The 11,004-nt window shown below is 47.4% G+C and overlaps 1 protein-coding gene across 8 annotated transcripts in view; it reads left to right on the top strand.

Annotated features, from left to right (window-relative positions):
• Positions 1-1,684: 1,684 nt before the first annotated feature.
• serac1 (serine active site containing 1) overlaps positions 1,685-11,004 on the top strand; it is a 256,450-nt gene continuing 247,130 nt past the window's right edge. For 2 of the 8 annotated variants that reach the window (XM_072502699.1, XM_072502709.1), the window contains exons 1-2: positions 2,454-2,663; positions 7,294-7,330. In XM_072502699.1, coding sequence (XP_072358800.1) covers positions 2,474-2,663; positions 7,294-7,330 — 227 coding nt within the window. In that variant the 5' untranslated portion in view covers positions 2,454-2,473. Of the gene's footprint in view, positions 1,786-2,449; positions 2,664-7,293; positions 7,331-11,004 lie in introns of those variants that run through there. The other 6 variants (XM_072502719.1, XR_011945462.1, XM_072502689.1 and 3 more) reach the window with 6 other exon arrangements.

Raw genomic sequence — 11,004 nt, 5'->3', positions numbered from 1 at the left:
ACTGGGACTGTACTCGTTGGAATTTAGAAGGATGAGGGGGGATCTTATAGAAACATATAAGATTATGAAGGGAATAGATAGGATAGATGCGGGCAGGTTGTTTCCACTGGCGGGTGAAAGCAGAACTAGGGGGCATAGCCTCAAAATAAGGGGAAATAGATTTAGGACTGAGTTTAGGAGGAACTTCTTCACCCAAAGTGTTGTGAATCTATGGAATTCCTTGCCCAATGAAGCAGTAGAGGCTCCTTCATTAAATGGTTTTAAGATAAAGATCGATAGTTTTTTGAAGAATAAAGGGATTAAGGGTTCGGGCCGGAAAGTGGAGCTGAGTCCACAAAAGATCAGCCATGATCTCATTGAATAGTGGAGCAGGCTCGAGGGGCCAGATGGCCTACTCCTGCTCCTAGTTCTTATGTTCTGCCTTACTCCATCGAGGAGATCAGGACCATGACCAGGGACTGCCAGGTCTGCGCGGAGTGCAAACCACACTTCTATCAGCCAGACAGAGCACGCCTGGTAAAGGCCTCACGCCCCTTTGAACGCCTCAGCATTGATTTCAAAGGGCCCCTCCCCTCCACTGACCGTAACGTGTACTTCCTCAACATCCTTGACGAGTACTCACATTTCCCTTTCGCCATCCCATGCCCAGACATGACCTCTGCCACAGTCATCAATGCCCTGAGCAGTGTCTTCACCTTGTTCGGTTTCCCCACTTACATCCATAGTGATCGGGGTTCCTCCTTCATGAGTGATGAGCTGCGTCAGTTCCTGCTTAGCAAGGGCATCGCCTCAAGCAGGACTACCAGCTACAATCCCCAGGGGAACGGACAGGTGGAGAGGGAGAACACGACGGTCTGGAAGGCCGTCCTTCTTGCCCTACAGTCTATAGGTCTCCCGTTGGCAGGAGGTCCTTTCCAATGCGCTCCAATCCATCCAGGCGCTTCTCTGCACCGCTACTAATGTGACCCCCCATGAGAGGATGTTTGCCTTCCCCAGAAGGTTCATCTCGGGGGTCTCGTTCCCGACCTGGCTGACGGTTCCAGGGCCTGTCCTCCTCCGACGACATGTGAGGACTCATAAGTAGGATCCTGTGGTAGAGAGGGTCCTTCTCCTCCATGTGAATCCCCAGTACGCCTACGTGGCTCACCATGACGGACAGGAGGACACAGTCTCCCTTCGGGATTTGGCCCCTGCAGGTTCCCCAGCGACTGTCACCGGTGCTCCCGACTCTATTACTCCCCTCTCCACTACTACTCGACCCAACCCTATACCCCCTTCCCACATTGTTGCCCACCTGCCTGAGAACACAGAAGCTGTCTTGCTCCCGGGCACGCAGGCCTCAACACTTCAGCCGAGGCGGTCACGGTGGACAATCAAATCCCCCGTCAGACTCAATCCCTGACGCTACTTGTTCACTTCACTCCCGCCGGACTTTTTAAAAAAACAGGGGCTGAATGTGGTGAAACCACTGTGTTGTATTGTGCTGCCACAGTATTACGTGTTGTACAGTACTGCCAATATATTACATGTTGTACGGTTTTGGCTCTGCCTGTGGCTCCTCCCCCTAGTGCCTGGGTATATAAGATGCCGACCTCTCATACTGCCTCATTCTGGGGCACGTTGCCAGCTCTGTTGTATGTCTATTAAAGCCATAGTTAATTCACTCTGCGTTCTCTGTCTTAATTGATGGCATATCAGCCATCCAAAACTGTAGTCAGAGAAGCAGTTTAATAATGGAACAACAATGAAGAAGTCGAGAGAGATGGTGTGAGTTGAGCTACTGTGGTCAGTATTCATGTATGTGGATAACAACAAAAACATTTTTATTAAATATATGGCCAACTGTATTATTACTGAAACACGCTCCATAACTGAAAAACAACAAAGAACAAAGAAATGTACAGCACAGGAACAGGCCCTTCGGCCCTCCAAGCCCGTGCCGACCATGCTGCCCGACTAAACTACAATCTTCTACACTTCCTGGGTCCGTATCCCTCTATTCCCATCCTATTCATGTATTTGTCAAGATGCCCCTTAAATGTTAGCTCTTTTCTCTCCCTACAGATGCTGCTAGACCTACTGAGATTTTCCAGCATTTTCCTTCTGCTTTCCTCTCAATTCCCTTTTGCAATTATGCATCCTTCTGGATGTTTAATGATCAATAGCGAAACCCACTAACATCAATATAACGTTAAAGACGTGTCAATTACAATCTATTTCTCGATTTTAAAAAAATCTCGAGGCAGAAGGGTAAAGAAAACAAGTTTCAGGTGATTGAATTTCTCTCTGAAACCATGAGTTTAGCTCGGAAGGGGATGCTTTCTACTTGGATGTGCTCCTGAATGTCAGGTACTGCGACCATTAACTGGCACCTGTGGCTTTGGGCGGTTGTTTCCTCTCGGGCTGCTGACGGACTCCCCCCTTTCTCAGCCACGATTTGAAGTTCGCGCCCCCATATTCGGATTATTCCTGCATGTTTGCGCCGTTGTGGCCGCACCGCGTTACGTTGCTCCCATTTGCGTCTTGTGAGGAAGCTGCGGAGCGTCCACAGGAGCCCCGGGCCGGCTTCCCCATGTCGCTGACGGCTCGCTGGCTCTGTTGCTCCCGGGCTCTGGCTTGGGTAGGTCCGGCCGCCAAAGGCCGCAGCCGTTGGAGGCGCATCAGTAAGACAGACTTTCGCTTTGTTTACCGCTCTTTAGCGGGCCTGCTTGGGGGAATTGATATTAAATGAAAACATGTAGACTTAACTAACGTTTAATTTGGAAAGGTTCGGCCTTCTAAAAAATATAAATCGGGCACTGCTTGTTGTCTAGCTGAAATGTGACGTTTTAAGTAACTATGACGCTTAAAGTATTATTGGCAAGGCTGCTCACTGTTGATCTGCGTTTATCCGGCCTTGTATTTGGTAAATAACCCTTAGACGCTTCACGGAATCATGGTTTTGAAATAAACAGGTAATTCGGCCTGTCGGGCTTATACTGGCTCTCTGGAAGAGCAAGTGATCAGGTGTGTGTCAGCTGTGACTCGGATGGCAGTACCATCCCTGCCTCGCAATCACAAGGTTCATGTCCCATTCTTGCATTTTAGCAAAAAAAATCAACAAAAATACTGCACTGAGGGAGAATTGCTCAGTTGCAGGTTCTGTCTTTCCAATGAGACGTTAAACCTGCGCCCGATAGTGTGAAGAAGATCCCCGTGGCTCCATTTTGAAGTCGAGCAGGATAGTTTATTATTTATCAGTTAACATCACAATAAAAAATATCTGTTCATAATAACAGATTTTGTTGCCATCCTGCTAGCATTTGAAGAGAAAACCAAACACCAGTACACCACATTTTGAACAAAAACAAACTTTATTGTATGTAAGTAATTAAAGCATAGCCAAGTCTTATTACTGTAAGTTATAACTATGTTTTGTACTCCGTTTTACTCTCTTACTTCAACAAGCTTTTTCCTAGAGTCACGTCAATCTTAAAAGTTATTTACTTTTGTAGGGACTACCCATACATATGGCACAGTCCTCTGGAAACTCTCTGTTCCAGCTATTCTCAGAGATAAGACTCATCTACTACTACTTGAATGTGGATACCTCAGTCCCTTGCATTCTCAATGCTTCCAAGCTCATCTGCTCGGTACTTTTACCACAAGGGTGAAAACCACTGTAGATTTTTCTACTAGCTTCAAACGAGGCAATCTTCCAGTTTTTTTCCTCATGAAATCCAAACTGAGATTAAGTCTCACCTGCATTCTAGGCAGCGAAGAATGAAGTTAACTTTTTCTCTGCTTACAGAGAAGCAATGGTGTAGTGGTATTATCACTGGACTAGTAATCCTAGGGTAATGCGCTTGGGACACTGGTTCGAATCCCACCACAGCAAATGCTCGTTATTGACCTTTCAACTAAGGGGAACAGCTGCTATATATCCACCCTGTCCATAACCCTCAATCGTATGTATCTCAATCAGATCGTCCCCTCCCCTACCTTCCCTGCTCTAAAGAAAATTAGATGAAAAAGTGTACAATTCTGCAAAGATTTTTGGCAGGAGAGAAGATTGGACCGATTATAAAAAGCAGCAAAGGATGACTTAAAGTAAAGTATGAGAGGAAGCTAGCGAGAAATATAAAAACAGGTAGTAAGAGTTTCTACAGTTATTAAAAAAGGAAAAGAGCAATTTAAAGTGAGCATTAGTCCTCTAGAGAGTGAGTTTGTGATATTAATAATGGAATAGTGAATGAATTCTTGAACAGGGGTGTCACATTTTAAAATCCTCTGGCATCCCTCCCGATCTGGGGAAGACTGGAGGTATATGGCAGATCATTGCGCGATCTCCATCTGCTGATTAACTTGAATTTTTTAACCTTCATAGGAGGATTGATGAGTAGTGTATTTGATGTAATCAGTATAGTTATTAAACTTGGAAGTGTGGCAGACAGCGAGGATGATACCAGTCAATTGCAAAAAGACATTGATAGGCCAGCAAATAAGTGGCAGATGGAATGTAGTACAGAGAAGTGTGATGTGATGCATCTTGACAGAAGGAATAGGAACAAAGAACAAAAAAAATTACAGCACAGGAGCAGGCCCTTCGACCCTCCAAGCCTGCACCGACCATGCTGCCCATCTGAACTAAAACCACCTATCCTTCCGGGGACCATATCCCTCTATTCCCATCCTATTCATCATTTGTCAAGACGCCACTTAAAAGTCACCATTGTATTTGATTCCACTACCTCCCCCGACCGAGTTCCAGGCTCTGTGTAAAACAAAAAACTTGCCTCATACATCTTTAAACCTTACATCTTAAAAAAATAAAATCTTTTTTTGTTCTTTAATGGGATTTGGGCTTTGCTCTCTAAACCTGCTTTTGTTGCCCATCCCCGATTTGCTCTTGAGGTAGTGAGTCTTCCTGTTGAACTGCACTGGTACATCCACCGTGCAGTTCAGGAGGGAGTTGCAGAATTTTGGCCCAGCAACAGTGAAGAAACATGCAAGTGGTGGTATTCCCATGCACCTGCTGCCCTAATCTTTCTAGGTGGCGGGAAATGAGTTGGCATAGTTTTAAAGAGTGTGCCAGGACAGAGAGACCTGGCAATGCATGTGCACAGTGGCAGGACATATTCGGAGAGTAATTAGTAAAGCTGATCTGTTCTGATGAAAGGTTATTGACCTGAAATAGTAATTCTGTACTGGCCACATTGTTCCAATTCTCATTAGATACAGGTATGAGGTGGCAGATGACTGGAGAATATCACGCCTTTTGCTCAGAAGGTGGTGTAGGGATAAGCCCAGCAACAACAGGCTAGTCAATTTAAACTCTATGGTGGGAAAGCTTTTAGAAATGATAATTCGAGTCAAAATTAGCAGTTACTTCGGCAAATGCAGATTAATTCAGGGAAGTTGGTACAAATTTGCTGTGGGTAAATTGTGTTCAACTAACTTTCTTGAGGTTTTTTAATGAGATAACAAGAGGGCTGGTAAGGGTGATGCGGTAGATACCTGGACTTGCAAATGGCATTTGATTAAGTGCCACATAACAGGACTGTGAAGAAAGCAGGGAACGCAAGAAAGAGGATCAGGAGTAGATCGTATAGCCTACTCTGCCATTCAAAACAATAATGGCTGACCTTGGGCTTCAACCCCAATTTTCCGGCCACATATCCCTTGATTCTCTGAGAGACAAAATCTATCTATCTCACCCTTAATTGTTTTCTATGATAGAGCATCCATAATCCCCTGGAATAGAGACTTTGAAAGATTCACTGCCGTTTAAGGTGAAATAATTTCTTCTCCTCCTCCGTTTTAACTTATAGGACCCTTTTCCTGAGACTGGGCTGTCATGTTTTAGATTCCCGACCAGTGGAAACAATATCTCAATGTCTACCCTACCGGGCCCCTTCAGAATCCTTCATATTTCATTGATGTCACCTCTCCCTCTTCTAAACGCCAGAGAATATAGGCCCAATTTACACAGCCTTTCATTGTAAGACAACTCCCTCATCCCAGGGGTTAATTTAGTAAACCTTTGCTGTACCACCTCCATTGCAAGGAATGAAAGAGCCAGTAGCATGGATATGAAATTAACTGACGGGAAGTAGAGTGTAGTTGTTTTTCAGTCTGTTTATAGGAAGGTTTATAATGAAATTTGCCAAGGGTCGGTATTGGGAACACTGCTTTTCTTGATAGATATTGATGATCTAGACTTTGGTGTATAGGGTACAATTTCAAAATTTGTGGGTGACATAAAAACATGGAAGCATTGTGAACTTGAGGAGGATCATGTTAAAGAACAAAAGGATACAGTGGAACCGGCGGACAAGTGGCAGGCTAAATTTGATTTTGGAACATAGAGTACAAAGCCAAGTTATAAACCTGTATAAGACACTGGTTTTGCTTCAACTGGAGGAAAGTTGTGAAGACTTCAGAGAAAGTGCATTCGTGAGAATGGTTCACAGGATGAGGAACTTCAGATATGTGGATAGATTGGAGAAGCTGGAGCTGTTCTGCTTGGAGAAGAGAAGATTTAAAAAAAAAAAAAAATTAAAGTACCCAATTTTTTCTTCTTCCCAATTAAGGGGCAATCCACCTCCCCTGCACATCTTTTTGGGTTGTGCGGGTGAGACCCACGCAGACAGGGGGAAAATGTGCAAACTCCGCACGGACAGTAACCCGAGGCAGGGATAGAACCCAGGTCCTCGGTGCCGGGAGGCAGCAGTGCTAACCACTGCATCACCATGCCACCCATGGAGAAGAGACGGTGAGAAAGAAATTTGATTGTGGTGTTCAAAATCATCAGGGATCTGGGCAGAGTAGATAGAGAAAATGCCCCTGTTGGCAGAAGGATTGAGAACCAGAGGACACCAATAAAGTTAATTGACAAAAGAAGCAATGGTGACATGAGGAAAAACATTTTTAAGAGTGGTTAGTATTTTGAATGCACTGCCTGAGAGTGTAATTCGACACCCATTCGATCGAGGCATTCAAAAGAAAATTGGATAATTATCTGAAGAGAGCACATTTGTAGGACCCTAGAAAAAAGGCAAGGATGTGGGTCGAGGTGAGTTGTTCTTCCAGAGAGCCAGTGCAGACTCGATAGACCAAATGTTGTCATCTATGCCTTAAACATTCTATGATTCTAAGTAGATAAATTGTACTAATAAGTACATCCCACTGATACCAGATTTATTCTCTTCACAACATAGATTGTGCTTAACCTGCTTCATTCCTGACCTGAAGATAGTACTCCTCTACTGAATTTAACATTCTAAAATTCTTTCATCTCTTATATTTTGGCAGGAAAAATTGGAAAATATGCTGGACCCGTTATTATGGGGTAAGTTTTTAATGGTCAATTAATGTTTGAATACTTTTTTATTCATTCTTGAGATGTAAGTATCAGAGGTAAGGACAGCATTTATTGTCTATCCAAAATTACCCTTGAGAAGGGGGTGCTGAGCCATGTTCTCAAGCCATTGCAATCCATGTGCTGTAGACACGCCCAGAGTGCTTTTAGGGAGGGAGTTCCTGAGTTTTTACCAAGCGACAATGAAGAATGGGGGATATATTTCCAAGTCTGGTGGGAAGGGAACATGCAGATAGTATTCCCATGCACTTGCTACCTTTGTCCTTCTAGGTGGTAGAAGTTGTAGGTTTGTCAATGTTTTTTTTTAATAAACATTTTATTGAGGTATTTATGGTTTCATTTTTTAAAAAAAATTTTGAGTACCCAATTCATTCCCCCCCCCCAATTTTTAGTGTGGCCAATCCACCTAGCCTGCACATCTTTTGGGTTGTGGGGGCAAAACCCACGCAAACACGGGGAGAATGTGCAAACTGCACACGGAAAGTGACCCAGAGCCGGGATCAAACCTGGGACCTCGGCACCGTGAGGCTGCAGGGCTAACCCACTGCGCCACCGTGCTGCCTATTTATGGTTTTATAACAACAGCAGAAGAAACAATATACATACAAATATAAACATAATGCAAAAGCTGTCTTCCTCCCTCACAGGTCCCACCTTTTCCAACACCCTACTCTAAACTAAACTAAACCCCAGCCACCCTTCTGCTGACGGTTAATTTTCCTCAAAGAAGTCTACGAACGGCTGCCACCTCCGGACGAACCCTAATATTGACCCTCTCAGGGCGAACTTGATTTTCTCCGAACTGAGAAAGCTAGCCATGTCAGTTAGCCAGTTCTCCGACTTCGGGGGCTTTGAGTCCTTCCAAGCTAATAATATCTGCCTCCGGGCTACCAGGGAGGCAAAGGCCAGAACGTCTGCCTCTTTCTCCTCCTGATTTCCTGGGTCTTCCGATACTCCGAAAATCGCCACCTCTGGACTCTGTGCCACCCTTGTTTTTAACACCTTGGACATGACATCCGCAAACCCCTGCCAGAATCCAAACTTCTCCTCCAGTGCCCCTTGGCTCGCAAACATCCCATCAATGAACAGGTCCCTCATTCTTCTAATCCCTGCTCAATGCCAGCTCTGAAACCCCCCGTTCATCCTTCCTGGGACAAACCGATGGTTACCCCTGATCGGGGACCACACGGAGGCTCCCATTGCACCCCTGTGCCGTCTCCACTGGCCCCAGATCTTTAGCGTTGCCGGCACCACCGGACTCGTGTACCTTGTCGGCGAGAGCAGCAGCGGTGCCGTCACCAGCGCCCCCAGGCTCGTTTCCTTGCAGGACGCCATCTCCAACCTCTTCCATGCCGCCCCTTCTCCCTCCATCACCCACTTACAGATCATCGCCACATTTGCTGCCCAGTAGTAGCCACCCAGATTCGGCAGCGCCAACCCTCCTCGGTCCCTACTGCACTCCAGAAACCCCCTCCTTACCCTCGTGGTCTTATTCGCCCACACAATACCCATAATACTCCTGCCTACCCTCTTAAAAAAGGCCTTGGTGATTACAATTGGAAGGCACTGGAACACAAAAAGAAACCTCGGGAGGACCACTATTTGACCGACTGCACTCTACCCGCTAGCGAGAGCGGCAACATGCCCCATCGTTTGAAGTCCTCCTCCATCTGCTCCGCCAGCCTCGTCAGATTAAGTTTATGTACGGCCCCCCAACTCCTAGCTATTTGGATCCCCAGGTACCGAAAGCTCCTTTCCGCCCTCCTCAGCGGTAGATCGTCTATCCCCCTTTCCTGGTCTCCTGACTGTACTACAAAAAGCTCACTCTTCCCTACATTAAGCTTATAGCCCGAAAAATCCCCAAACTCCCTTAGAGTCTGCATGGCCTCCACCATCCCCTCCACTGGATCCGCCACATACAGCAACAGGTCGTCTGCATAAAGCGACACTCGATGCTCCTCTCCCCCTCGGACCACCCCCCTCCATTTCCTAGACTCCCTTAATGACATGGCCAAGGGTTCAATTGCTAATGCAAACAACGGGGGACAGGGGGCACTGCTGCCTTGTCCCACGATACAGCCGAAAATACTCCGACCTCCGCCGATTCGTAACCACACTCGCCACTGGGGCTCTGTATAGGAGCTTAACCCAACAAATAAACCCTCCCCTGAACCCAAACCTACGCAGAACTTCCCAGAGGTACTCCCACTCTACTCGGTGAAAGGCCTTCTCCGCATCCATAGCTGCCACTATCTCCGCCTCTCCCTCCACCGATGGCATCATTATCATTATCATGTTTAAGAGCCGCCGCACATTGGTGTTTAGCTGCCTGCCTTTTACAAATCCCGTCTGGTCCTCGTGAATCACCCCCGGGACACAGTCCTTGATCCTCGTAGCCAGCACTTTTGCCAGAAACTTAGCATCCACGTTGAGGAGTGAGATCGGCTTGTACGACCCACATTGCAGTGGGTCCTTGTCCCGCTTCAGGATCAAAGAGATCGTCGCCTCCGACATTGTCGGGGGCAGGGTCCCTCCCTCCCTTGCCTCATTAAAAGTCCTCACTAACAACGGGGCCAACAGGTCTACGTACTTCCTATAGAACTCAACCGGGAACCCGTCCGGCCCCGGGACCTTCCCTGCCTGCTTACTCCCCAGACCTTTGATCAGTTCCTCCAACCCAATTGGTGCCCCCAAACCAGCCACCTCCTGCTCCTCCACCCTCGGGAACCTCAGTTGGTCCAAGAATCGTCGCATCTCCTCTTCCCCCGCTGGGGGCTGGGATCTGTACAGCTCCTCCTAGAAGGCCTTGAATGCCTCATTTACTTCTGTCGCACTCCGCACCGTAGCTCCCCTTCCATCCTTGACTCCACCTATTTCCCTCGCTGCCATCCTCTTACGGAGCTGGTGTGCCAGCATCCGACTCGCCTTCTCCCCATACTCGTACGTCGCCCCCTGCGCTTTCCTCCACTGTGCCTCTGCCTTCCCTGTGGTCAACAGGTCAAACTCCGTCTGGAGACATCGCCTTTCCCTAAGTAGTCCCTCTTCAGGGGCCTCTGCGTATCTCCTGTCCACTCTTAAAATCTCCCCCACTAACCTCTCCCTTTCCATACCCTCTATCTTCTCCCTATGAGCCCTGATGGAGATTAGCTCTCCCCTGATCACCGCCTTCAGCGCCTCCCATTCCACCCCCACCCACACCTCCCCGTTGTCGTTGGCCTCCAAGTACCTTCCAATACACCCCCTCACCCTCCCACACACCGCCTCATCTGCCAGCAGTCCCACATCCAACTGCCACAATAGGCGTTGGTTCCTCTCCTCTCCCAACTCCAGTTCCACCCAGTGCGGGGCGTGATCTGAAATGGCTATGGCTGAATACTCCGTTTCCTCCACTTTCGGGATCAGCGATCTGCCCAGAACACACAAATCTATCCGGGAGTAGGCTTTGTGCACGTGGGAGAAAAAAGGAAAATTTCCTGGCCTGCGGCCTGGCAATCCTCCACGGGTCCACTCCCCCCATCTGATCCATAAACCCCCGAAGCCCCCACCCCCCCAACCACCACCACCTCTTCTGTGTCCCATTCCCCTTTGGCCAGTGCAGCAGCAACCATCCCCGAGCCTCCTCTCCCTCCAGCACCAGCGCCCAC

The sequence above is a fragment of the Scyliorhinus torazame genome, chromosome 1 (genome assembly GCF_047496885.1).
Source record: "Scyliorhinus torazame isolate Kashiwa2021f chromosome 1, sScyTor2.1, whole genome shotgun sequence".
NCBI classification, from domain to species: Eukaryota; Metazoa; Chordata; class Chondrichthyes; order Carcharhiniformes; family Scyliorhinidae; genus Scyliorhinus; species Scyliorhinus torazame.
Note: the sequence above shows the minus strand (reverse complement) of the source record. Positions and strands in the feature narration are given on the sequence as shown.